General features: G+C 39.5%; 2 protein-coding genes and 1 long non-coding RNA gene across 3 annotated transcripts; 1 reads left to right on the forward strand and 2 right to left on the reverse strand.

Moving 5' to 3' along the window:
* Positions 1-7,939: 7,939 nt before the first annotated feature.
* On the reverse strand, positions 7,940-8,694 carry PIGY (phosphatidylinositol glycan anchor biosynthesis class Y). The gene has a single exon (XM_053666442.1). The coding sequence runs from the start codon at positions 8,602-8,604 to the stop codon at positions 8,389-8,391; it is 216 nt and encodes a 71-aa protein (XP_053522417.1). The 5' UTR covers positions 8,605-8,694; the 3' UTR covers positions 7,940-8,388.
* PYURF (PIGY upstream open reading frame) lies at positions 8,607-10,570 on the reverse strand. Its single transcript, XM_037141069.2, has 2 exons — positions 10,283-10,570; positions 8,607-8,842 (listed from the first exon to the last, which is right to left on the reverse strand). Exons 1-2 carry the CDS (start codon positions 10,483-10,485, stop codon positions 8,701-8,703), a joined length of 345 nt encoding a protein of 114 aa, XP_036996964.2. The 5' UTR covers positions 10,486-10,570; the 3' UTR covers positions 8,607-8,700.
* A 32-nt stretch (positions 10,571-10,602) lies between these two features.
* LOC128627594 (uncharacterized) lies at positions 10,603-14,704 on the forward strand. Its single transcript, XR_008391842.1, has 3 exons — positions 10,603-10,676; positions 12,750-12,781; positions 14,555-14,704. It is a non-coding gene; the product is annotated as an uncharacterized LOC128627594 (long non-coding RNA).
* The last annotated feature ends 11,638 nt before the right edge of the window (positions 14,705-26,342 follow it).

Genomic DNA, 26,342 nt, shown 5'->3' on the forward strand with positions numbered 1-26,342 from the left:
TAATTTAGAATATGATTTTTTACTTTTTCCTGGAAAGAGGAGCCATTGTGATTATCAGCTGCACAAATTAAATGATTTGAAAAGTTAGGCAGTGAGACCAGCTACAAAGTCCTTCCTGATGTGCCTCCTGTAAACTCCAACCCAGTCTCCAACTGTTGCCCAGCATACATACAGCATCTTTCTAGAAGTCCTAGTTATTTGTAACAGTCTCAGTTTTCTGAGTGGGCCAGTCTCCTGGTTTTCACACATGCTTTTTTTCTTGCCTGGAACCCTCATCTTATACTACCCCTATCTTTCCTTCAACTTCTGTCTTCAGGTCCACTTCCCCCTCTGAGTTATCCCCACTTGTTCCTTGGGATTCACCTCAGCAATCATGACATAACATACCATGCAAATGAGTTAAGTGATTCTGGAATATGGCTACCTGGCTCAGCATTTTGCAGGTGCGGTCCACTGCATGCTCAGTTGTCAGTGCTTCCATCAGTTAGCTAGAAGCGCCACCTAGTGGCATACACAAAAGATAGTTCCGATGACATTTTACTGAAAGGGACAAAACTTGGAAAGCAGGCCCTTCCCATGACTACGCAAAGTAGTGCGAATCCACTATTATTCTTGGCTATGTTAAGTGACTTCATATTTTCTACCTCACTTAAAACTTCTACCAGGTCTGGAAGTACGTATCATCTTTTTCATCTTAAAGATGCGGAGTCTGAAGTTCAAAGAATCTTCCTTAAAAGCGCACTTCGCAGCACTGTAAGAAAATGAAGAGGAAGTAGATCATGACAAGTCCTTTTTGCTCCCTCAGAATGGGAAGTTGTCACAAAGTTGGTGGGAAGGATGTTATTTTCGAGGTGATTAAAGATGATCCCAGTCAGTGATGGCAGATAAGGACACTAGGGACGATCATCTTGTTAAGAGGCTCTTAGGCACAGGCAGCAAACACAGAGCCTGCAGTCTGAATCAGGCCCTCCACCTTGTAGAAACAGTGCTCAGAGTAATTACATTTATAGAGTCCTAAAATTACATTCGGCCCTTTGAAGGCAACTGCAAGGTTGATATGGCTCCTGGTGAAAATGAGTTTGACATCCCGACTCCAAGGAATCAAGAGGTCTCCTGTCATTGTGAAGTCAGAGGGGACCTCTAATTGAGGAAGGAGAATGGGGAAGAGTCACAATCTGAAAAAAGTATTTCTGTGGTGGGTTTATAGTGACATCAATGTGTGTGTGGCATGAGCTACATGAAGAAGAATCCCCATTAATGGTTGCAAGCCATGATGATTTGCTAGCGAAGAACTCAACTCGGAAGATCACCAGAAAACGTGGAGAATTTTCAAGAAAGGGTGTTGTATCTGACAAAATTTAGAAGCCTTAAGAACTAATTCTACTTTTGGTCATGCATCTAACTAGCATTTGACTTCCAGCAAGTAGCTTGGGACCACTGGGCTGTGCCATACACTGGACATTTAGATAAGCTTTTCTTTGGGGACTGGGGGTAGCAGCTTTATTTATATATAATTCACATAGCATGTAATTCAGCCAAAAAGTATACAACTTGGTGGATTTAGTATACTCACAGAACTGTGCCATGATTGCTACAATTTTAGAACATTTTCATCTCCTCAGAGACCCTGTACTCTTCAGCCGTAACACAATCTCCCTTTCACTCCCAGCCCTATGCAACCAACAATTTACTGTTTATAGATTTGTCTATTATGAATGTTTCATATAAATAAAGTTAGCCATGTGATTTTTCTATAACTGGCTTCTTTCACTTAGCATGTTTTCAAGATTCATCTATGTTGTAGCATGCAACAGTCTTTCATTCTTATTTTTTGCCAAATACTATTTCTTGTACTTATGCAACATTTTATTTATCCATTCATCACTTGGACATTTTGCTTGTTTTTTTTTTGGCTCTTACTAATGCTGTTGCTGTGAACATTTGTGCACAAATTTTTGTGTGGACTCGATTTTCCTTGAGTATCATATACTTAGAGGAAAGAAATTGCTGGGTCATATTGTGACTCTGTACTTTTTGGGGGGATCAGCTGTTTACCAAAGAAGCTGTAGCATTTTATATTCTCACCAGCAGTGTATGAGGGCCTAAGAAATTTAAAAAACTGCAGATCCATTAAAAGCGCCAGTGAGCCCTGGCTGGTGTGGCTCAGTGGACTGAGCGCTGGCCTGCCAACCAGAGAGTTGCGGGTTGATTCCCAGTTAAGCCACATGCCTGGGTTGTGAGCCAGTTCCCTCCATGTGCAAGAAAGGCGAACCACACACTGATGTTTCTCCACCTCTCTTTCTTCCCTTCCCCTCTGTCTAAAAATAATCTAAAAAATGAAGATAAAAAATATAAACAGTAAAATGACAACAAACTCACAACTATTAACTGAACCTAAAAAAACAAGAACAAAAAAAACTAAGCAAACAACTAGAACAGGAAGAGATTCACAGAAATAGAGATCGCATGGAGGGTTATCAGTGGGGATGGGGAGGGGAGAATGGGGGAAAGGTACAGGAAATAAGCATAATTGGTAGGTACAAAATAGAGGGAGGTTAAGAAAAGTATGGGAAATGGAGAAGCCAAAGAGCTCATACATAGGACACATGGACATGAACTAAGGCGAGGAATGTGGGTAGGAAAGGTATGCAGGGTGAAGGGGAATAAAGGGAAAATGGGACAACTGTAATAGCATAATCAATAAAAAATATTTAAAAAGTAATAAATATAAATAAAATCTTAAAGAGTGCCAGTGAAATAACATAAATATTACTTCTAGGCAGTTAACCACCCCCCTTTTTGTGCTATTGTCATGCATATTTCTCCTACATGTTACTGCCCAACAATACTTACTTATAATTCTTACTTTTATTAATTTATTGTCTCAAACTGAGATAAGGAGAACAAGGATATCTTTATAGCATTGTTATATTAATCCGATGTGTCTTTTCTGGTTCTTTTTACTTGTTCCTGTGAATCCAAGTTAACCATCCGGTGTCATTTCCTTCCTCCAGTAGAGCTTCGTTCCCATCCATTTCCTTTGTGCTGTTAATGGCAATATGATCTAGACCCCAAAATACAATTCTATACATATTGTTTTATATGTATGCTCTACAAATCAATTCAGAAAAAGAGAAAATATCCATTTACTTTTATGATCAGGTCATTTCCTTTACTCTGCTGGTGCCCTGCACTTCTTGAAAAGATACCTAACCCTCAAATAGGAGATGGGAAGAGGGAGCCCTGTATTCTTGGCTGCGCCTTCCTGGAGTGTCCCTCGGACTAAGCTGAGAGGAGGGGGAAGGAGTGGTGGTTCAAATGCCACAAACTCTGCTTACTTGTCCAGTTTTAGATAGTCTTGTTTCCTCATTTGGCTGTATGCCCTTAGAACAATTTCCAGAGACTGTACATGGTTGTTCTGTTCAGAATTTTCACCAGTTAGGTTGTTTCCTGGGAAATTGGTCTGCAGGGTACCTTGTGCTGCCATTTCAGTTAGTCATTATTGCTTACTCTAAATTAGAAAGCACTTTAGAAAGCACTTCCTTACAAAGTGCTTTCACGTGTAATTTAATTTGTTCCCAATTGTATAAAAGCAGCAGGGGAAGTATTTCTAACCCTGAAGATGAGGTTCAGAGATATTAATGAACTTGCCTAAAATTATAAGGCTTGTCAGAGCCATGAGTACACCCTCTCAGCAAGTTTCAAACTTATTGCCTGTTCTGTGCTAAGCATTAGGTAAAAAATGTTGAGAAATTTGCTGTCTAGACAAGAGACAGAAAAAGGCAAGTATAGTACAGAGTGCTAGAGGCAAAAGTTAAGTGTTTTTAGGACAACAGTAAGGGCATTAGCCTTGAATAAGTACTTGAATCCAAGAATTTTGATTCCTAATTGTTTCTCTTACAAAAGATTAATGTTCTCAAAATAAACACTGTCTGGTGATTAAGAAGCTAGACTGAAGCCACACTGCCATATGGTTTCAATTTCAGTCCAATTATTGCTGTTACCCTGGGTAAGTCAATCTCTTTGTGCTTCAGTTCCCTCATCTGTAAAATGGTGCTATTACCTACCTTACCTGTTAGATGGTGCGATTATGTGTAATATGCTTAAAACTACCTAATATACAATTTGTACTATATAAGTGATTGCTAAACGAATTCTATTAGTGAGAGGATGGCTTAATACTGAACTCCTGAAGTGGTATACTTGTAGTTTCCTGATAAAATGCTGAATTTACAAAAGCTTGAAATAGACTTTTCAGAATACAATGTTTGTCAGCAAAATTGTTTCATTTACACTAACCACAGGGAGATTTAGAGTAAATTAAAAAAATAATTTCAGGAAATGATAGGAATCTCTGTAGTCTTCTAGGTTATTTGTAGATTACCATAAATTTTTAAAATGTGATTTGTACTGCAATATGAAATTAATGCAATACAAAATACATTTACCATCACATTCTAATTTTCTTTTGATAGGGAAGAATCTGTCTAAAGCTTCTCTTCAACTACTTTCAGATTTTAGTAAGAATTAAGTTTAGTATATTCAATTCTTAGGTTTCTATAGGGAACTACTGAAATATTTAGCCCTGGCTGGTGTGGCTCAGTGGATTGTGTGCCAGCCAGCCTGTGAGCCAAAGGGTCTCAGGTTTAATTCCCAATCTAGGGCACATGCCTGGGTTTCAGGCCAGCTACCCATGAGGGGGCGCTCAAGAGGCAACCACACATCAATGTTTCTCTTCCTCTCCTCCCCCGCCTTCCTCTCTCTAGAAAGAAATCTTTTAAAAAAGCATGTTATACCTCTGAAATAGTTATATTAACCTCAGTCATTCTTGTTGAAAAGTCTGGAAAATTGTGAACTACTGATATGTCAAATGCTCATGTCCTTCCTGGTGCTAAACTGGTTTCCTAAGGCAAAAAAATAAACTAAGTGGACTTCCGCCACGATGGAGGCATATGTGGAAACACTGCGCCTTCTCGCACAACCAAGTTTAAAAACAACAAAGTTTTAGCGACAAAAACACAGCCAAACCACAGAAAATTGAACTATACTCAAGTCCGACAACAATGAACCACTCAGCCAGACCAGTAAGAGGGGCAGAGCCCACAGCGGAGCTGGGTCAGGCAGGAAAGATCCACCAGACCGACCCAGGCGTGCAACCCAAGCGCGCAGGCAGCCGAGGACGAATCCCAGGTGTGGAGTAGCAACGGGTGGACCCACTGAGGGTGCAAGGTGGCAGGCTGCTCTTGGTCACACATTTGGGCACAGATAAACCAGGCGAAGGAGCTAGCAGTGAGACAGACTATGCAGGCCCCAGCTGCGGGAAGCAGCAGAAGGGACTATTATCTCTCTCTGACCCCGCCCCCACATATAGCATCACAAACCAGCGACCTGGGTGGCCCCACCTTGGTGAACACCTAGGGCTCCGCTCCTCATACGTAACAGGCATGAACAGAGCAAAACATGGCTCAAAAAGAACTCAGAGCCCCAGAGCCAATAAATCTAAGTGAACAAGAAATTGCCAACTTATCAGATGCACAGTACAAAACACTGGTGATCAGGACGCTCACAGAACTGGTTGATTTTAGCCACAAATTAGAGGAACATATGAAGGCTAAACTAATTGAAATGAAGGGAAATGCGCAGAAAAGCAGTAGTGATGGAAAGGAAACTGGGACTCAAATCAAGGGAGTGGACCAGAAGGAAGAAAAAAACGACCAAACAGAAAAATATGAAGAAACAAGAACTCAAAAAAATAAGGAGAGGCTAAGGAACCTCCAGAACATTTTTCAACGCTCCAGCATACAAATTATAGGGGTACCAGAAGGGGAAGAGAAAGAGCAAGTGGAAATCTTATTTGAACAAATACTAAAGGAGAACTTCCCCAATCTGGCAAAGAAGATAGACTTCCAGGAAGTACAGGAAGCTCAGAGTCCCAAAGAAGTTGGACCCAAGAAGGAACACACCAAGGCACATCATAATTACATTAGCCAAGATTAAAATGGAGAGAATCCTAGAAGCAGCAAGAGATAAGGGGACAGTCACCTACAAAGGAGTTCCCATCAGACTTTCAGCTGATTTCTCAAAAGAGACCTTACAGGCAAGAAGGGGCTGGAAAGAAGTATTCTAAGTCATGAAAGGCAAGGACCTACATCCAAGATTGCTCTAGCAAAGATTGCATCCAGCAAAGCTTTCATTTAGAATGGAAGGGCAGATAAAGTGCTTCTCAGATAAGATCCAATTCAAGGAGTTCATCATCACCAAGCCCTTATTATATGAAATGTTAAAAGGACTTATCTAAGAAAAAGAAGATAAAAAATATGAACAGTGAAAGGACACCAAACTCACAGTTATTAACCACACCTGAAACAAAAGCAAACTAAGGAGGACAGCTAGATCAGGAGCAGAACCATAGAAATGAAGATCACATGGAGGGGTAGCATTAGGGGAGTGGGAGGAGAAGAAAGAGGGAGAAGGTACAGAAAATAAGTAGCATAGACGGTAGGTAGAAAATAGGGAGGAGGGCAAGAATAGTAGGAGAAATATAGAATCTAAAGAACTTGAGACACGTAGACATAAACGTGTCTACCCCCCCCTTTAGGGGGGAAATGGTGAGGGAGGGGTGTGCAGGGTGGAGGGGAAAGAAGGGGGGAAATAGAACTGTAATGGCATAATCAATAATATATTTAAAAAAAAAATAAACAAATGTGGTTCAAAACATAGCTCTAAGCTCAAGAGTACACAATCAGCAAGACTTCTGTAATACCCCACCTCTACCCAAAGTTAAATAATTTCCTGGGAAACTACCATATCTTGCCATATATAATACACGCTTTTGCCCAAAATTTTTAGGGAAAAATAAGGATGCGCATTATACATGGGTAGTACTAATTCTGTCTCTATATAAATGTTTTAAATTCTATTTATGCTTATGCATTAAAAATGTAATGCTGCCCTGGCTGGTGTAGCTCAATGGATTGAGCGCAGGCCTGCGAACCAGAGGATCGAGGTTCGATTCCCAGTCAGGGCACATGCCTGGGTTGCAGGCCAGTTCCCTACAGGCTATTTCCCAGCAGGGGAAGCACTAGAGGCAATCATACATTGATGTTTCTCTCCCTCTCTCCTTCGCCTCTAAAGATAAATAAAATCTTTTAAAAAAACGTAATGCTAGCTGTGGCTGAATTGAACACAGGCCTGCAAACCAAAAGATTGCAGTTCGATTCCCAGTCAGGGCACATGCCTGCCCCCCAGGGGAACACTAGAGGAATCATACAGATGTTTCTCTCCCTCTCTCCTTCGCCTCTAAAGATAAATAAAATCTTTTAAAAAATAATGCAGCGCGCAACAACCAAAGATCAGTTCCCCCAGCACATGCCTGGGTTGCAGGCCAGTTCCTGGCAGGGGACACACGAGAAACAACCATACATTGATATTGCTCTCCCTTTCTCCTTCCTTCCCTTCTAATGATAAATAAATTTAAAAATAAATAAATAAAATTATTTTAAAAGTGTAATGCTAGAAAGCAATAATGCTATCCATACACAAAATAGCCTGGAACACATGTATCAGTTTTGTTTCTAAATATAAATAAAAAAATCTGAATTAAAAAATTTGAATTAAAGTTTTTTTCCTGAAAGTTTGGGCCAAAAACGTGGGTGTGCATTACACATGGGAGTGCATTATATGTGGCAAAAGACACTATTCTATTTGGATAATAAGTGCCTGTCTAATAATAGCCTACACTGTAAAATTTAGAATATTCTTACGTTTCCTCCTTAGAACCACGCTTATGACCAAAAACAAAATCCTGCAAAATGTTTTGTGGAAAAGTGTCTATACCTGGTATTATTATTACTAATGTAAAGCATTCAATACCAAAGAAATGAAGCTCATTTTACAAACTCAGAATTTTTGCAAGGCCATGAAATTTCTATTTTATTACAGTTTTATATCACACCAACACATTTCTTTACAACTACTGCAACACAGGTCCTTTGGAATTATTTCAGTTATCTGTAACATGTGACTTCACCAAACTTTCTAAAACAAACAAAAAATTTCAAATTATTAACTTTTAGATGAAAGGGAAATGAAATAAAGTCATTAGATGATGGTGGGGTTGTTCATTTCCAACAAGCCACAGTGTTGAAATGTTGCTTCTGATACAGCAGTTATGAATTAGAATCCTCAAAAAACAAGAGCAGAACCAAAGTATACTAAAGAAGTTTCTGCAGCTTAAGCCTCCCATAGTTCTAAACCTTTGACAAAAGCAAGATATAGGATCTTTCCTGAAAATTAAGTGGGTTTCCAATATTTCCATGTAGTTAAGCTTTCAGAGACAGATGCTCAAGATTTACTATTAATGTATATACCATCTTGGCTCTGGTTGCATTAATTATGCCTAAAGAGTTTAATACCCATCCAAGTCCAAAGGTGGAAGAACACATACACTGGTATGGTAATGGGCAAGAGCAGGCTGTAAAAGCAGAGGCTGGCTGTGCTCGTGCAGCCCTGTGGGAAGTTTTCTTCCACAGAGGCCGAGTAGAACAGTCCTGCTAAAGAGACCAACGGAATAAGGACAGTCAACGTAGGGAGAGACAGAAACATTCTTCTCTCCCACTTATTACCTGCCACCTTGACTTTTTAAAAAGGTAGACGGTATTAAGAAAATTCAGTTCTTAAAATGTGGTTTTTAATTATGATTTAATGCTGCTCCACATCTTCTTCCTTCTTGCTTTGATGTGTCATCCTTGCTGCCTGAGGTATCATATTAGGAATCCCATCAATAATTGGATAGGCTATTCCCAACTCTTCATTAATCAATTCATTTGTCGATGCTTCATATCTGAGGGAGGGGAAAAGAAAAAATGAATTGTGAAAAACAAAATGCTTGGAAGAGCTTGATATTCAATAAGTACCACCACTTAATCTAATTTTTGACAGTTAATCTCAGAAAAGCAGAATTAAAATCCTTTTAATTCTAAAAGCAGTGATAGCCAGTTGAATAGTTTCTTTTAGAAAATGAATTTCTAATCATTCCTATTTTAGTCAGTTTCTCCAAGTTTTTTCAGTTTATTCTCAACTTTCACCTTAATTAAAAAAGAATCAGGAAGGCTAAAATTAAAAATAATAATTATTAAAAAAAAAAGAAATTCAGAAAAAGATTCCCCTTACAATCCAACTAGTTCTTCATTACTCTGGTCACCCTCAAAACTGTCCCAGTTAATTTACTACTGGAAAGATACTAGAGAAAAATTCAACTTCCTCATTTTAGAATACCTGAGAGCAAACTAACTGATCCATCAGAAGGAAACCATTGGGAAAAAAAGTCTGAGCAAGATAAAAGGGCAGAAATGAGAAAACCGGAAAACTGCAAATCTGCAGTAAGCTAGTTATACAATTAACTAAAAGGTACAACAAATGATCATTTCAATATTTAAGAAAACTTAATAGGCTTATTATGAGAAAAATATAGAAAGAGAAATGCAAAAAAAGAAAGAAAATTAATATTACTAGCAATCTACCACCCAAAGATAGTACCACACACAACACTGTGGTATTTAGCATATCCAATGTGCAATACTAGTGTTGTAAACGTTCAGTTTCAGTAGCCTGTAACTGTAGAGCTATCTATCCTAAGGACTATAAATTAAGGTGAAAGAGGCCTTTACAAAAACCAGCTAGTCCAGAATGAAAAGCCAGAGAGCAGAACACGAAGCTTACACGCTCGAGTTGCGCAGATATCAGTTGTACACGACATTTTCACAAGCATCTGCAGGATACTCCAGTATTATTCATCATCATGGCTTAAAAACCTTAATGCCTTGGACTAGTCCTATATCTCACAACTTCGTAAACCTGCCTATACATTAGAATCACACAGACTCCTTTGAAAGAGATAGTTAATGGCTCAAGCCCCGCCCCGAGACCTTCGGGTTCGAACACGTGGGATGCTGCTGGGGAATCGCCATTTTTAAAAAGGTTCCCCGGGTGGTTCTGACGCACAGCAAGGGGCAAGTCTATAAATGCTCCAATCTGTCCCTGCGCGTAGGCGGTTTGATTTGGCAGGCCTGGGGCTCAGCTCCCCTGCGGCCTTCTCCCACCCCTCTCGCGCACAGGGAGGAGCGTGGGCGCTGACATGCCCCCAGAAAATGGCAGCAGTGAATACCCGGACTGACCTAAAAAGCTCCCCAATGCGTGTGGGCGGCAGCGCAGTTCTCCTGCCCCCTCCCGCAATAGGCGGCTGCGACTGGGAAACCACAGCTACAGGGAAACCGAAGCTCACCTGAGCGGCTTCTTGGAAAGGGGGCACACCAAGAACTCCAGCAGCGCCCGGTCGAAGTCGCGGGACGGTTCCTCAGTCTTCTCACTGTGATCAGCCGACCGCTGCGACCCCGACCCGCGCAGGCACCTACGAGTGACCGCAGACGGCAGCGCGCGTGTACTGCGCAGCGCTAAGGCGAGCCTGCCGCACGCTGCACTCAGCATGGTGGCCAGCCAGCCACTGCCCCTCACCGCCCTCCGCCTGGCCCAGCCAAACAGGCCGATCACCGCGCGTCCAGGAGGCCGACTAAGCCCCGCCCCTCGGTGCTCTGGAAACGTAACCCCCAACTGGCGGGAGCTAGCTCTTTGGTTCCGAGGGCGTTCCTGACTGGACTGCTTTTCCCGGGGCACCACTTGTAAATTAGAGCGCAGTTTGCAACCAGTGTTGTCTGGTGGCTGTTCTATTGCGTTTAGACATGGCAAACGAAAGCAATGCTTTAGTGGGGGTACCTTGAGTTTTCACCAGGGCAAATCGCAGGTTTCCAGGAAGCCAGAGGCCTGACCTCAGAGCCACACAGTGTTAGACTGAGACCTACATAGTTATCTACAAAAACGAGATTTCAAACACTCTTGTCATAGTGGGTGTGTTAAAAGCATTCATTTGTTTTAGGTAAATCTTTATCACAGTTTTTATAATCTTGTTTGGCTGTTTTTCTTTTTCTTCTTCCATTAAAAAAAAAATTGAAGAACCTGAAAAGAATATCTCAGTCCTCTTAATGTTCTCAGACAGCCATACTCTGACCCTGTGTGACTCTGAATTCAGTTGCTTAATAAAGTACAATTAATTTACTTCTCTAAATGAGTGTGGAGACAGCAAGAGTCTAAGTAACTGTGACTAGGCAAATGTCCATTAGTTGAAAAGGTAACCATTGTGGATTTTTCGCCTCATGTTTGTCACTCACTGTCCAAGAAAGTGATACAGGTTTGATCTTTCGTCCTGCAGCAGGTAAGAGAGCTTGGGCACTGGGGCCTAATAGCTTGGTTCCAGGTCCACAGTTTACTAGCAGTGTGACTCCAGCAAGTGATTTAACTACATAGTTTTCTTATCTGTATAAGATTAATAACTGTTCCCACCTCGAGAAATACCCTTGTGGGTATTAAAATATGACAATGCACTCAAAGAGGGTTTAGAAAAGTGCCTGGGACAAATTAATGCTCAAATAAAGTTATTATTATTTTTATTTTTCCCATTCTTCCAAGTTCAATATACTAGAATATTTTTTGTTAGTCACCATGTTTTCCCTTTGTTTTGCTGAATATTGATTTGAATCTTATTTGTATTGTTGGGCTTGACTATTTCAGACTTTGAGCTCCAAGGATGGGAGTGAGGGATATACAGATACAAATATAAGATTATATCTTCAAATTTGTCTTTCACTCAGCAATGTCCAAATAAATGGAGAAATATGTATATTGTTTGTTCACTCTATTTTTTAAAATCCACTACGTTATTTGGTGCTCTTTGTTTACTAATTTTCAAAAGATTTGAGCATAAAGCAGTTGTCAGGGATATAGGCTCAAGAAAGACTATTATAAAGTTCTGACGTTACCTTCACATTATTTCCTACGAGGGCAGGAATTAATCTTTTAGTTTGTAGTTATTTGATACTTTGGGCCCAACAGAGGGAGTGGACAATAGGAAAGATAAGTTTTAGTGAGCTCTGAGGAGGCGGAGCTTGATTTCTGCCAGAATGAGTGGGCTCAGACCAGGCTAGGCAGGCCTAGGGCCTTGGCCCCTGTGGGGCAGGAATAGGCCCCCACGTATAAGGCTGGCTTCATTAGCCTCAGCTGCCTGGCCTGGCTAACAGATCCCTATCAACTGGGTTTTCTACCCACTTATAAATAAATTAGTTTCAGATTGATTCCACATAGAAGGTTTGAAGCAGATCAGTTTAGTTTATGTGAGTATTGGGGGGAAATGGAGAGTAACCGCAAAGTATTGACATCCAAGTTTATAGTAGCAAAAAATCTATACCCAATATATAAGGAAATCTGAGTGTGTGATGTATTAATCCAAACAATGTAAATATTAAGTTGCAAAACATCCCTAAATAGCCCCCTGTGATTAAGGAATATAACTTATTTCTGCATGTAGTATACTAAGCTAAATGTAGATGACAGTATAGAACTGTAAAATCATTAGTCCTTTTTTACTGTTGGCATGACTATTATCTTCCCCGTCTCAGAGCCCTGTGCACACATGTAATAACATGGTGGGCTGTGGGCTAAGGTACCTTATTAGCTGTGTGACCTTGGTAAAACTACTAATCTTCTATATCTCAATGTTATCATCTGTAAAATACAAGCGTTCCTCTTTTTATTGTGCTTCTCTTTATTACAATTCACAGATATTGTGTTTTTTACCAACTGAAGGCAAGAGTAGCAAAAATATTATGACTCACTTTATTGTGCTATTTGCTTTATTACAGTCATCTGGGGCTGAACCTGAAATACCTCCAAGGTCTGTCTTTGATATAATAATAGTACCTACCACATCAGAGTCATTGAGAAGATCAAATAAAAAAATACAAGTAAAACAGTTAACATAGGCTGGCACAGACTACACTTTTAAAAGTATGTTAGCAGCAGCAAAATTACTTCTTGTGGTAAAGTTGGTGAAAATTCTAATAAAAATTTTGACGAAATAATGTCCAGCCCAAGAAAAAGTCTTAGAAGGGTTTATTTGAGCCAAATTGACAATTGCCAGGAAGCAAAATCTCAACAGATTGAGAAAATGCTCTGGGGAATGGCTGTTTTACAGTTTATTTTATATGTTAGAATCAGATGAGGAGACATACAGGGGAGGGGGCAGGTTACATAAAAGTCGTTGGTGGTAGGTTAGGAAGGTGGGGAAAATCAAAGCAGGGAAATCTCTGAGACTGGATAAAAGGTGAATGGAGAACTACACACTTCTTTTGCGTTGGTGAAAAAGGGTAGTTAATAATTAACATTTATAGCACATACAGGGAGTATGTAGGCAATAAGATAAAAAGGCATGTTTTGTGGTCTCATGTTCTGATAGGAGGCTATGCCCTTAAGGGCCTGGAAAAAGGGGATTACTCTGACATTACAAAAGTGTGCTATCTTTTTGAAAACAATAGACAGGCTTACTTAAGGTAAAGGTTGCCCTTGGTCAAGGAAGCTATAGGCCTAAAAAAATGTCACTAACCACCATGGCCTGTTTATAGTTAGGGGTTTTTACGTTCAGACCTTCCTGTGTGGTTGCTTTTCAGTCTCGGAGTTTGGGAGGCTCTTTCATTCTGGCCTTCCCTGAGTTTATCAGGTTAAGTAGGTGAGTCCTTGTTCATCGACAAAAAAGAAAAAACACAATGTACCAATGGGCACCTTAATTTTAACTGACATGGAATTTTTGTAGTTTCTAATGTGGATAATGTTGAAACACACTCTTGGGCTATTATATACATTAAATGAATTAGAAATCTCCAGGCAAAGGAGAGACTAGAATATATACTTTTTAAGTATTTTGTAAATATTTTATTTATTTACTTTGAGAGAGAGAGGAAGGGAGGAGAAAGAGAGGGAGAGAAACACTGATGTGAGAGAAACACCCATCGGTTGCCTCTCCTGCACATCGGGTCCAGGAACCGAACTGGCAAACCAAGCAGGTGCACTGACCAAGGATCAAACTGGCGACTTTTCATTTTGTGGGACAACACCCAACCAATTGAACCACATGTGTCAGGGCTAGAATAGATATTCTAACAAGATCTCATACCAAATTCGGGGGCACTGAAATTGGGGAAGCTCTGATTCAAAGAGACAACTTAAAATCAATTTTCCACTAGATGGCATCATTCAATATTTGAACAAACACTTATTTCGGCTTGTACATTTCTTTCTGTGATTATAAAAACATTGCTTTTATTTGGCTACTCATTTTCTTAATTTGATGACAAATTAAGTTATTTAATTATTTAAATATTCAAATTAAGTTATTTAATTTATTAAATATTTAATAAAATATTTAAAGTTATTGTCTACTTTTAAAAAATAACAAATTTTTATTTTATTTTATAAAATGTTTAAATAAGTTGCCATTGTAATGCATTCATTAAAATGAAGGTTCCAATAGATAAATGAGCAGAAACTGTGAAAAAAATTATGAAAAAAAACACAGTTGCTCAATAAACATAAAAATATTCATCTTCCATAGTAAAGTAATGCAAATTTTAAACATCAAATACATTTACATTTCTCATATATATAATATGAGGCATTGGGTCACATGGTTATGGAGGCCAAGGAGTCCCATGACGTGCTGTCTGAAAGCTGCAGGACCATTGGAGTGGACGGTGTAAATCCCAGTCCAAGAACAGAAGAATACAGATGTGTCTCCTCAATCAGCCAGGTGGGGAGCAGGTCTGAATTCCTCTTGCCTCTGACTCTGTGTTCTATTCAGGCCATCAGCAGATTGGATGCTGCCTATCCACATTGGGGAGTGCAGTCTGCTTTGCTGTGTCTACTGATTCAAATGCTACTCTCATGTGGAAGCACTCTCACCAACACATCCAGAAGTAATGTTTAATATCGGCACCGCTTGGCCCAGTCAAACTCACACAAAAAATTACCCATCATACTGTCCTACAGACTCAAGCTGTCCTCTGCACAATTATATGGTGTTCAAAGTAAAAGCTCATCATCACAACACAGAAGAGATGGTTAACTATAATAAGCAAAAAACAAAAACAGGACAAAATTTTACATACAACAAGTACAATTAATTTTTAAACCAAGAATTTAGAAATAGAAACCAAAATGTTGGTTGTGTTTAAGTGTTTGGAATGTTCCTGACTTGTTCTTTAACTGACTATCTCTTTTATTTTACTTTTTAAAAGATTTTAGTTATTTATTTTTAGAAAGAGGGGAAGGGAGGGAGAAGAGAGGGAGAGAAATATTGATGTGACAGAGAAACACTGATCTACTGCCTCTCATCTGTGCCCCAACTAGGGACCAAACTTGGAACCCAGGCATGTGCCCTGACGGGAAATGGAACCATGGACTTTTCACTTTTGGGACAATGCCCTGCAAACAAGCCACACAGGTCAGGGCTGATTCTCTCTTTTAAATTTTTCTTTTATGAAGTAGTTTTAAAACATAAATACTTGAGGTTAATAATTGATATTTTATATTTTAAAATTATTTTATATTTAAAATTATGTTACATTTAAAAATATAATATGTAGTATATTATATTTTAAGATTATTGATTCCACTCAATGAATATTTATATTGACTATTCCTATATTCTTAGTATTGTGTTAGGAGGTAAAAAGGAAGTGTATAAAGGAATAAAAGATATCCTAATTTTTAAGAAGCTTATAATCTTAAGTGAACTAAATAGCATAGGATAAAGTTAACTAAAATTCAACATCTGTTGAATTCATACTGAACAGGGAGTAAAACCTGTGCTTGGTAGAAAGGGTAGGGAGTGTCAGTAAAGGATGGGTCATGTGACACTATCAAATTTATTACTTAGGTCTCAGGAGACACTCATTTTATCCCCTTTAAAAATCTTTTTTAATCCATGAAAACAAAATATCAATTTTTCAAGCAGGATATGAATCTTGTTGGCAGAGAGGAGTATGATGAACCCTTCATACTATTGTATATTGCAGCTCTGAGAAAAATAAATAATATAGAATTCAGTGGATTTCGAAGGCTGCAAGTTAATATATGTTTTAATTAGCTTACATATATAACTGTCCAGTTTCAAAACTGATTTAAAATTTGGCAAGGTTTGATCTTTAGCTTAGAATTTCAATGTAATTAAGATGCAATCATATGAAAAGAGAAATGGTGCTTCTGAAAGAGACTCATCACCAATATTTTGTTCTTTAAGATGTTCTGTTCCTACATATTTTGAAATACTTCAAGAGCAGGAGATCACCCAAACTATGTCAAAAAGGGAGTATGCAGATAAACCACTCTCCATATTTTTAACTTGTTTATTTAGAATAAAGTATATCAAGGAAAAACGGCAGACTTCCAGTCAAGATGGCAGTGTAGGCAGACATGTTTTGCCTCTTCACACAACCACATCAACATTACAACTAAAATATAGAACAACCATCACTCAGAACCATCAAAAATTGAGTTGAATGCAAGTCTGACAACTATAGAAACAAAAAAACCACATCCATCCAGACTGATAGGAAGGGCACAGACAAGGAAATGCACTGGTCCCACACACATATGTGGTAGCTAAAAATTCCGGAGGGATATCTCAGGAGTAAGGAGGCCCAGCTCCACACCAGGCCCCCCAGCCCAGGGTTCCAGTGGCAGGAAGATAAGTCCCCACAACTTCTGGCTGCAAAGACCAGAGGGGATTCAGTTGGTGGAAGAAAATTCTGGAGCCCCAAGCAGTTTCTCTTAAAGAACCCACACACAGACTCACCTACTAAGACTCCCTCCCTCTGAGCTCCAGCACCAGAGTAGTAGTTTAAAAGGCACCAGTGGTACACAGGAAGAGACTAAAGTGTCTGTCTTCAAGGCCAGCAGAGGCCATTGTCACTCTTCTAAACCCTCCCCACACAGAGCTGGCAAGATGGTGCTGTATCTGAGACTCCATCAACCTGGCTAACACTGTTTGACCTTCCTGGAAGTAACACTGTTTGACCTTCCTGGAAGATCCCCAGAGACTCCACCTCACCCAGCTTACAAACCCACCTGACCTTTTTTTCCATATGAATGGCTGGTCTTGGCTCTTGCTTCACAACTTCCTAAATCCTCTCAAATAACCAACAGCTGGCTAAGCGGCCCCAGGCCTGGCACTAGCAGCAGCCAGCTTAGATTCATAGCTTAGCTTTTCTGGCAATCTTCAAGCTCAGTACAAGTAGCAGCCTTCTCAGATTGTTTTATATCTCAGGCAGGGCTGGCCCAGGCAAAACACAGTGGGTAGGGGGCTGACCTGGGCCTACACCACCTGGGACCCCAGGGTCAATGTACCCAGTGGACAGCTACAGACCATGTTGGAACAATATCGCCTTGCCCCAGTACAGCTGATTGTCCAGAGAGGGCAGAGGATGGTGGTCAGTGGTCACAGCCAGTCTGTGCAGCTGACTGACCTGGGTAAGTCCCTCTCATTGATCTGCCAACAGCAACCAAGGCTCAACTACAAGAGGAGGGTGTACGCAACCCACAAGAAGGACATTTCTCAAGTACCCAGCTTGGGTGATAGGGGAGACTGTGACACTGGATCCTACAGGACACCTACTGCATAAGGCCACACTACCAAGACACAAAGTCAAGAGCAGCTCTACCTAGCATAGAGACATAGAAACAAACACAGGGAGGCTGCCAAACACAGGGAGGAGACAAAGACACATGGCCCAAATGAAAGAACAGATCAAACTCCAGAAAAAGAGCTAAATAAAATGGAGGTAAGCAATAATATATCAGATGCAGAGTTCAAAACACTGGTTATTAGGATGCTCAAGACACTTAGTGAGGACCTCTGCAACATAAAAAAGATCCCATCAGGAATGAAGGACACATTAACTGAAATAAAGAATAATTTACAGGAAAACTACCGTAGAGTAGATGAAGCCAAGAATCAAATCAATGATATGGAACATAAGGAAGCAAAAAACAACCAATCAGAGTGACAAGTAGAAAAAAATTTTTTTTAAATGAGGATAGTATGAGGAGCCTCTGGGACAACTTCAAATGGTCCAATATTTGCATCATAGGGATGCCAGAAAGAGAAGAAAGAGCAAGAAATTGGAAATTAACCTGAAAAAATAATGAAAGAAAATTTCCCTAATTTGGAGAAGGAAATAGACATGCAAGTCCAGGAAGCACACAGAATCCCAAACAAAATGGATGCAAGACACATAATTAAAATATCAAAGGTTAAAGATGAAGAGAGAATCTTACTTAAAAGCAGCAACAGAAAAGAAGGTAGTTATTTATAGGGGAGTTCCTGTAAGTCTTTCAGCTAATTTCTCAAAGGAAAGTTGCAGGCTAGAAAGCATTGGCAAGAAATATTCAGTCATGAAATGCAGGGACCTAAAAATGCTCTACCCAGCAAAGCTATCATTTAAAATCAATAAGCAGAGAAAGAGCTTCCCAGACAAAAAAAGCAAGCAAGCAAACAAAGAAAAACATCTAGAGTTTTTCATCACCAAAGTATTATTATAGGAAATGTTAAAGGGATTTATTTAAGAAAAAGAAGATCAAAACTATGAACAATAGGCAAAAAATACATGTCTATTAACAATGGAATCTAAAAAGCTAAGCAAACCAGAAGAACAAAGACAGAAACATGGACAGGAGAACATTTTGATGGTTGCCAGATGGGAGTGATGTGGGGGAATGAGTGAAGAGGTGAGAGGTTTAAGAGCACAAATAGGTAGTTACAGAATAGCCACGGGGCTGTAAAGTACAGTACAGGAAATGGAGTAGCCAAAGAACTTATATGCATGACCCATGGACATGAACAATGATGGGAGGATTGACTGAGGGAGTGGAGGTAAAGGGGGGAAAATCAGGACAACTGTAATAGCATAATCAATAAAATATAATTTTAAAAAAAATGACAGGATGTTCTTTCCAAATCAGCTTTAAGTAGCTAGTACAGATTCATACTAATACTGGTTTGGCCAATAAGTCCATCATATTTTTTCTGTAAAATAAAAGATGCATTTTTCATTTTTACCAACGACTTTATTGATTTGGATAGTTTAAAAATGATTTTATTTATTTATTTTTAGGCAGAAGAGAAAGGAGGGAGAAAAAGAAGGAGGGAAACATCAATGTATGGTTGTGTCTTGCGCACCCTGCACCAGGGAACCTGGCCCGCAACCCAGGCATGTGCCCTGACTGAGAATTGAACCAATGACCCTTTGCTTTGCAGACTGGTACTCAATCCACTGAGCCACTCCAGCCAGGGTTTGATTTTGGCATTTTGAGTTATAGCAGCTATCTCCTACTTTTGGCTCCTAGTGGGTAGAGGCCAGGGGTGCTGCTAAACATCTTCTAATACATAAGACAGCCCCACACCAAAGAATTATTTGGCCAAAATATCAGTAGTACCAAGAAACTTCCCAAACCACTTTTGACATGTTCTGTCAATCACAGCACCTTCTGCATACACTGTGCAAATCTTTTGTGCGTGTGTTTCAGTTGCATTTTTACCTTTCTGGAAATAATAAAACATAATACACCAAAAATGTTGCATATTTTCTGTCGTCTTTAGTATTAAAATGGCTACACAAAAATTCACTTATTTTGAGAATTTAAAAAAAAAAAACATGCCGAGGGTAGGTGGGTTGGGATGGGAGTAAAAGACAGAAAACTGTACTTGAACAACAATTAAAATAAAAAATAAAATAAAATAATTTTAAAAAATACAACAAAAAATACATGCTGATATGACAGCTATCACAATATGATTTAACAAAATTGTTTAGAATGAAGTTAAAGACAGCTAAGCACTACTAGAGCCAGCATATGGAAAAACTAAACAAATTTTTGGCCAACCCAATATTAGTACGCATCTGTGCTAGTTACTTTGACTCTCCCAATCTCCATTTCACCCTCCTTCTTTTCCGAGAAGTTGGAAAGCTAAAAGGTACATTTTCCAGACTCTTGCAGTTAGCGTTGTGGGTGCACAATAAGTAAGAAACATGTACGTGAGATTTGGAAGGGCGACAGAGGAGAGCTTCCTGCAGCAAGGTGAGCTGACAAACAGGTTCTGACAGACACAAGGTTTGCATGGGTTGGATCCATGTCGCCCTCTAGGCACATTTTCCTGAGTTTTCTGCTGTGGTGGTCGCAGCAGTGGCAGCAGTAGTGGCTTCCTGGCTTCTGGGTCATAGCTATGAGGGTGTGACACCAGAACCAGCCCCCTATTTGAGCTCTTCCAGCTTTTCCAATGAATTTACAAATACACACTTCTCTATAATAAACTCCTTTTGTACCAGGAATATCTAGAATAATTTATTTTTCATACACTGAACCTTGTGTGATAAACTACCCCAGAGTGTTGATGTGAGAATTAAACGTAGTGATATATGTAAATCACTTTGACAATTCCTGGCACTTTGTACTCGATACACATTAGTTATTTAAACTTTATGAGGAAGATGAGTTCAATCTGAAAAGAACCATCTACATCAGTGGTCAAAAACTGTAGGTCACAGGCCAAATTGAGCTGACCATGTGTTTTTGTAAAGTACTATTGGAGCAGGGCCACAGTCAATTGTCCATGTGTCACACACGGATGCCTGCACTTCACAAGGTCATGACTGCGACACAGACAGGGAAGAGAACGAAACTTAAAATATTTCTTATCTAGCCCTTACAGAAAAATATTGCTTGCTTCTGATCTGAACTATCAAAGAGACTCAGGAGTATGAGTGCTGGGAACAACTTATGAAAACAAACATCCTCTTGACAGAGTTGTCATATTTAGAAAAATAAGAAAAATTTTTAATGTGCAAGGGTTTAAAGTAGAGCATTGAGGAGGGGTGAAGATAACTTACTTAAGTTACTCTATGATGCAAACTTCTGATTTTGTAAGTAAAATCAAAGGGATAAAAAGAAGGCAAGAGTGATGTTACCCGAGGCCTCAGCAAGTAATTTGGTGGTACTCAGAGTACCACCTGCCATTTCCCAAGGTTTTCCTGCGGATAATGCAGACTAGCTTAGAAGGTGGCCATGTGAGAAGCAGCCCCCCCAAAGTCTACTCCTCTTTCATATCCAGCTCATCACCAGGCCTTACAGCTTGTTTCTTCATCAGTCTTCTGACGTCCACCCACTTTGATCTCAATGGTTACTGTTCTAACATAGGCCTCAGTAATTTAAAACTGTGCTTAACTTAATATAGTCCTAACTTCCTTGTTTTTATTTTTTTTCTTTAAAATCTCAATTTAAAAAGTTTTTTATATTTTTCTCACTGGCAACTTTGTCAACAACTTCACAGAAAGAAAAATTATTTATGCTTAATTTATTATTTTTCAAAGATTTCACTTTTTAAAAGCCCTTGTAGATTCACAGCAGAAATGAGAGGAAGATACAAAGATTTCCCTCCTCCCTTCGATGCCACACGTGCACAGCCTCCCCCACGATGGACATCCCCAACTAGAGCCATACATTCGCTATAACTGATGAACCTACATAAACATGTAATTACCCCAAATCTATAGTTCACGTTAGGGACAAATGTATATTGCCACATGCCACCACGACAGTCACTTACAGAATAGTTTCACTACCCTAAAAATTCCCTGTGCTCTGCCTATTTTTATGTTTGATTTTTAAATTCTATGTGTTTCCAGTTTTAACCAAGTTTTTTAGGTTTTGTTTGTTTTTTTCTCCCATTTCCCCCCTTTCCACCCTCCAAACTTCCTTCTTCGCCATTTCCTTCCTGCTGATGGATATGTATGATCCACATAACTGACAGTACTTTTCAAATTTGAATGTGCGTGAGTCACCTGGGAATCTTCTTGAAATGCAAATTCTGATTCAGTATATTGAATGGGTGGCTTAAAATCTTCATTTCTATTTTTTAAAAAAATCCTCATTTCTTTTTTAAAAATTTTTAAAAGATTTTATTTATTTATGTTTAGAGGGGAAGGGAAGGAGAGAGGGAGAGAAACATCAATGTGTGGTTGCCTCTCGTGTGTCCCCTGCTGGGAACTGGCCTGCAACCCAGGCACGTGCCCTGACTGGGAATCAAACTGTGATCCTCTGGTTCGCAGGCCCACGCTCAATCCACTGAGCTACACCAGCCAGAGCAAAAATCCTCATTTCTTAAAGGCTTCCATGTGATGCTGAGTTTCAGACCATATTCTCAGTAGCAAAACTCTAGAACAGTGTTTCTCAAACTGGGATGATTTGGACTGCCAAGGGACATTTGGTGAGGCATGGGGACATTATCGGTTGTTACAACGGGCATGGTGCTACGAGGGAGAGATCAGGAATGTTATTGGACATCTTACCATGCACAGACGGTCCCTAACAATTACCTGGCTCCGAAAATCAAGATGGAGAACCCTGCTCTAAAATAATCCTGAGCATTATAAATTCCCAGTAGGTATCTCCTGTGAATGTAAAAGTTCCCACCCCCCAGGAAAAAACTTTTCAGGTAGGTCACAGTCCTCTTCCCATTTTTTAGGTAGCTTCTGTGACTGAAAGTGTTCTTATATCAGAAAGAATTTTACACTTTAAAGTCTGCCAACACTCAAGACATTTCCTCTTTCAATTTATTAAATGAAAATTATGAGTAGACTTTTTCATGACAGTGACATGATTTTAAAAGCCCCATCATCCTGGAAAAGGATGAAAAAAATAAGGCAGCAAGTTTATAGGTTAGAAATGTGTGATATTCTATGACTTTTGAATTATTTATGTTTAGACTAGAGCAGTAATTTTCAACCTTTTTTATCTTATAGTCAATCTGACAAAAATAGGTATAATTTTGGTTCACTCACACTGGATGACTATTGTGTTGGCTATTGTCTTTTTATTATTGACAATCTAAGGAAAAAGAGGTTAGTGCCCCTGACTAAATAGTCAGGTATCTCATGTCTTAACAATTCTTGAGGCACACTGGTTGAAAATTGCTGTGTTAGTGTATTATGGGGTCTTCAAAAATAATGGAAGCAAATTCTCAAAATGACAATCAGTAGATGTTTTACTCTGTGTATGTTTCCAGTGACTCTTCAGAATGTTTCAATCAAATAGTCTGTGGTAAAAGAAAATGAACCTTAAAAGGAAATCTTCCTGTATTTAGATGAAGAAGATGGAGACTCTCTGGAGAGTTCTTCACTCTGACTGTAGGAGGCCGTGTTTTCCGTGGTTAGAGAGATTAGGGAGTTTGGTAACTCTAGCTTGATTTCACACTCCGGTGATGTAGCTTGCACAACAGAACTATTGCATATGAAAATGGGATGATTTTGGCAGAATCATGATTAAATGAAAGTAAAAGGAGACTGAGGTTTGAATATTTTTATTTAAACTATGGTCTCAATTCCAAGTTTTTGAAAGTTTGTTTTTTCTAATTTTCTCAGCCTGTTAGACATCTTTGGCTGGCCCAGAGCCCAACACTGGACGTCCTGTCCAGCACTACCTGGCCTGCCAGCATCTGGGGCACAGCCCTGTGATTCATTCTGCCCTGCTTTCTTCTTGATTTCCTGCCAAAGGATTTTAAATAACATTTGGTCAGGTCTCTGAGGACATTTTCTTATAATATAACAATCTCATTGAAATGTATTTTACTTACTAACTTACAGAATTCATACACTGAAAAGTATTATGTAATGTGATCAAATCAGACCGTGAGCCTCTTAAACACATTATCCCCCTCCCTTCAACTTCCCTTCCTCTTTACTAAACTTAGGAAATGATACGCCATCCACCGAATCACCTGAGGCCCTGAACTGAAGTCATCCTATACTCCTGTCCTCTCACCTCCTACGTCCAATCAGTCATCAAGTCCTGTCTTTGTCTAGGTCCTCATGACTTCTGTTCTATTGTTCCACAGTAGTGTTTTAGCTAGTCCCGCCTCCAGTCTTGTCCCTTTCCAATTCATCTCCCGCACCGTTGCCAAATATTCTTTTAACGTGAAAACTAATCACAAAACTTACCAACTGAAAGCCTTTGCTTAAGATATACTTTCTAAACTTCTGAATGTGACTGCTTTAGGGAAATTTTTTATTTTAATTTAATTCTCCCAGTGGTCTCCAAATGTATTTCCTTATTACACTTATTATTTAGAGTAGTTTTAAGGGCACAGCAAAATGAGTGGTAAGTATGGAGAGTTTCTATACATCTCTCACCCGAAAACACATACAGCCTCCCAGCCACCAACTTCCCCTCCCAGAGTAGTGCATTTGTTAGAATTAATGAACTTTCATTGACACCCAAAATCCACAGTTTACATTAGGGTTCATTTTTTTAAGGATTTATTTATTTATTTTTAGAGAGAGGGGGAGGGAGGAAGAAAGAGAGGGAGAGAAACATCAGTGTGTGGTTGTCCCTCAGACTTCCCCAACTGGGGACCCACCTGCAACCCAGGCATGTGCCTCAACAGGCAATCGAACCAGCAACCCCCCAGTTTGTACGCCAGCACTCAATCCACTGAGCCACACCAGCTGGGGCTACATTAGGGTTCATTCTTAGTGTTGTAAATTCTATTGGCCTGGACAAATGTATAATGACATATTTCTACCATTATGGTATCATACAGAATTGTCACATTCCTCTTAAAATCCGCTGTACTTCACTCGCTCCTTCCTCCATGGCCCCAAACCCCTGGCAATCACTGATTTTTTTTTTAGTGTCCCCATAGGTTTGCCTTTTCTGGCATGTCATATAGTTGGAAACATATAGTATGTAGCTTTTCAGATTGGCTTTTTAGACTTAACAATATGCATTTAAAGGTTTCTCCATGTCTTCTTAGGCCTTGACAGCTTATTTCATTTTAGTGCTGAATAACATTCCATTGTCTGGAAGTAACAAAGTTTGTTTATCCATTTACCTGTTGAAGGACATCTTGGTTGCCTACAAATTGCAGCAATTATGAATAAAGCTGTTACAAATATTTTTGTGTCACTTTTGTGTGGACATAAGTTTGGTTGTAAATACCAAGGAATGTGATTGCTGAATCATGCAGTAAGAGTATAATTTAGTCTTGTAAGAAACTGTCAAACTGTCTTCCAAAGTGGCCATACCAGTTTGCATTCAACCAGCAATGAATAAGAGTTTTTATTGTTCTACATTCTTGCCAGCATTTGATGTTCTTTGTGGTTTGGATTTTTGCCATTCTGATACATACGCAGTTGTATCTCATTTTAATTTTCTATTCCCTAATAATGTGTGAAGTTGGGCTTCTTTTCATATGCTTATTTCACATTTGTGTATCATTTTTAGTGAGGTATTTATTAAAACCTTTTGTCCATTTTTATTTTATTTTTAAGTATATTTTATTGATTATACTATTACAATGGTCCCATTTTGGGGGTCTCTCCAACGAACGCTCCTGTGAGGCTTGGAGTCTCTCCCAGCACCTCAACCCCCACAGATGTTTTCAATCGGTGTTCTGAGGCTTCATTTCCCTGCAGTGGGACCCTGAATTGTGTGGTCTGTCTCAATCCCCAGTTATCCCTGGTTTATCTGTGCATAAATGGGGGACCACTGGATCAGCCAGCTGTCTTGCGCGCCGCACCCCTCCACAACCCACTGCCTCGCTGGGTCTGCCCACTGCTGCCCCGTGCAGGGGGTTTGCCAGCTGCCGTCTTCCGCACCCGAGATCATAAGCCTTGGGTGCCTGGAGTATGCCAGCCACCGCTTTTTTTTTGTCACAACCCCTCTCTCCCTGATTCCCCCGACTCCGCCCCTCCTACCAGTGTGGATGAATGTGTCTATTTTAGCTCTGTGGTTGTTGGACTTCCATACAGTTCAATTTTCTGTTAGTACTGGTTGTTATTTTGTTTCTAAATTTTTACTGTCCTTATTTTAGTTGTGCTACGAGGCACAGTGTGTCTTCCTATGCCTTCATCTTGGCCGGAAGTCTCAGTGAACATTTTGAATAAAAGTCTTTTATCAGACATATCTTTTGTAAATATTTTTCCCAGTCTTTGGCTTGTCTTCTCATTATTCTTATGTGTATTTTTTTATGTAGGAGTAAATAAAGAATCAGAATCTTGAGACAGATATAAATTAGAAATATTTTTTCATTAAGGACCTTTCATTTTTACTCAAAGTAATCTTAAGTAATGAACATCTGTTTCCTGCACTCTTCAATTTTCTGATTACAAGGCTTCTTTCGTTCACTGATGAACTCTTTGTAAAATGTGAGCAGAGATTTTTGGCTCCTGTCAGTCTGATGAGAGGCAAATGAAAAAGAGGTTCACCCAAGGTCAAGTACATTGGTCTTGACTGAGCCACTATTTCCCCCTGTAGAGGGACTGCAAGATAATTGACAGTGATGACATGCAGTTACAACTTGAACTTTCTCATTTGGTAGATTGAGAGTTACGTCCCCTCCAATCTCTTAC

The sequence above is a fragment of the Artibeus jamaicensis genome, unplaced genomic scaffold, assembly GCF_021234435.1.
Source record: "Artibeus jamaicensis isolate MK-2021 breed Jamaican fruit bat unplaced genomic scaffold, CSHL_Jam_final contig_452, whole genome shotgun sequence".
In the NCBI taxonomy this organism is placed as follows: domain Eukaryota; kingdom Metazoa; phylum Chordata; class Mammalia; order Chiroptera; family Phyllostomidae; genus Artibeus; species Artibeus jamaicensis.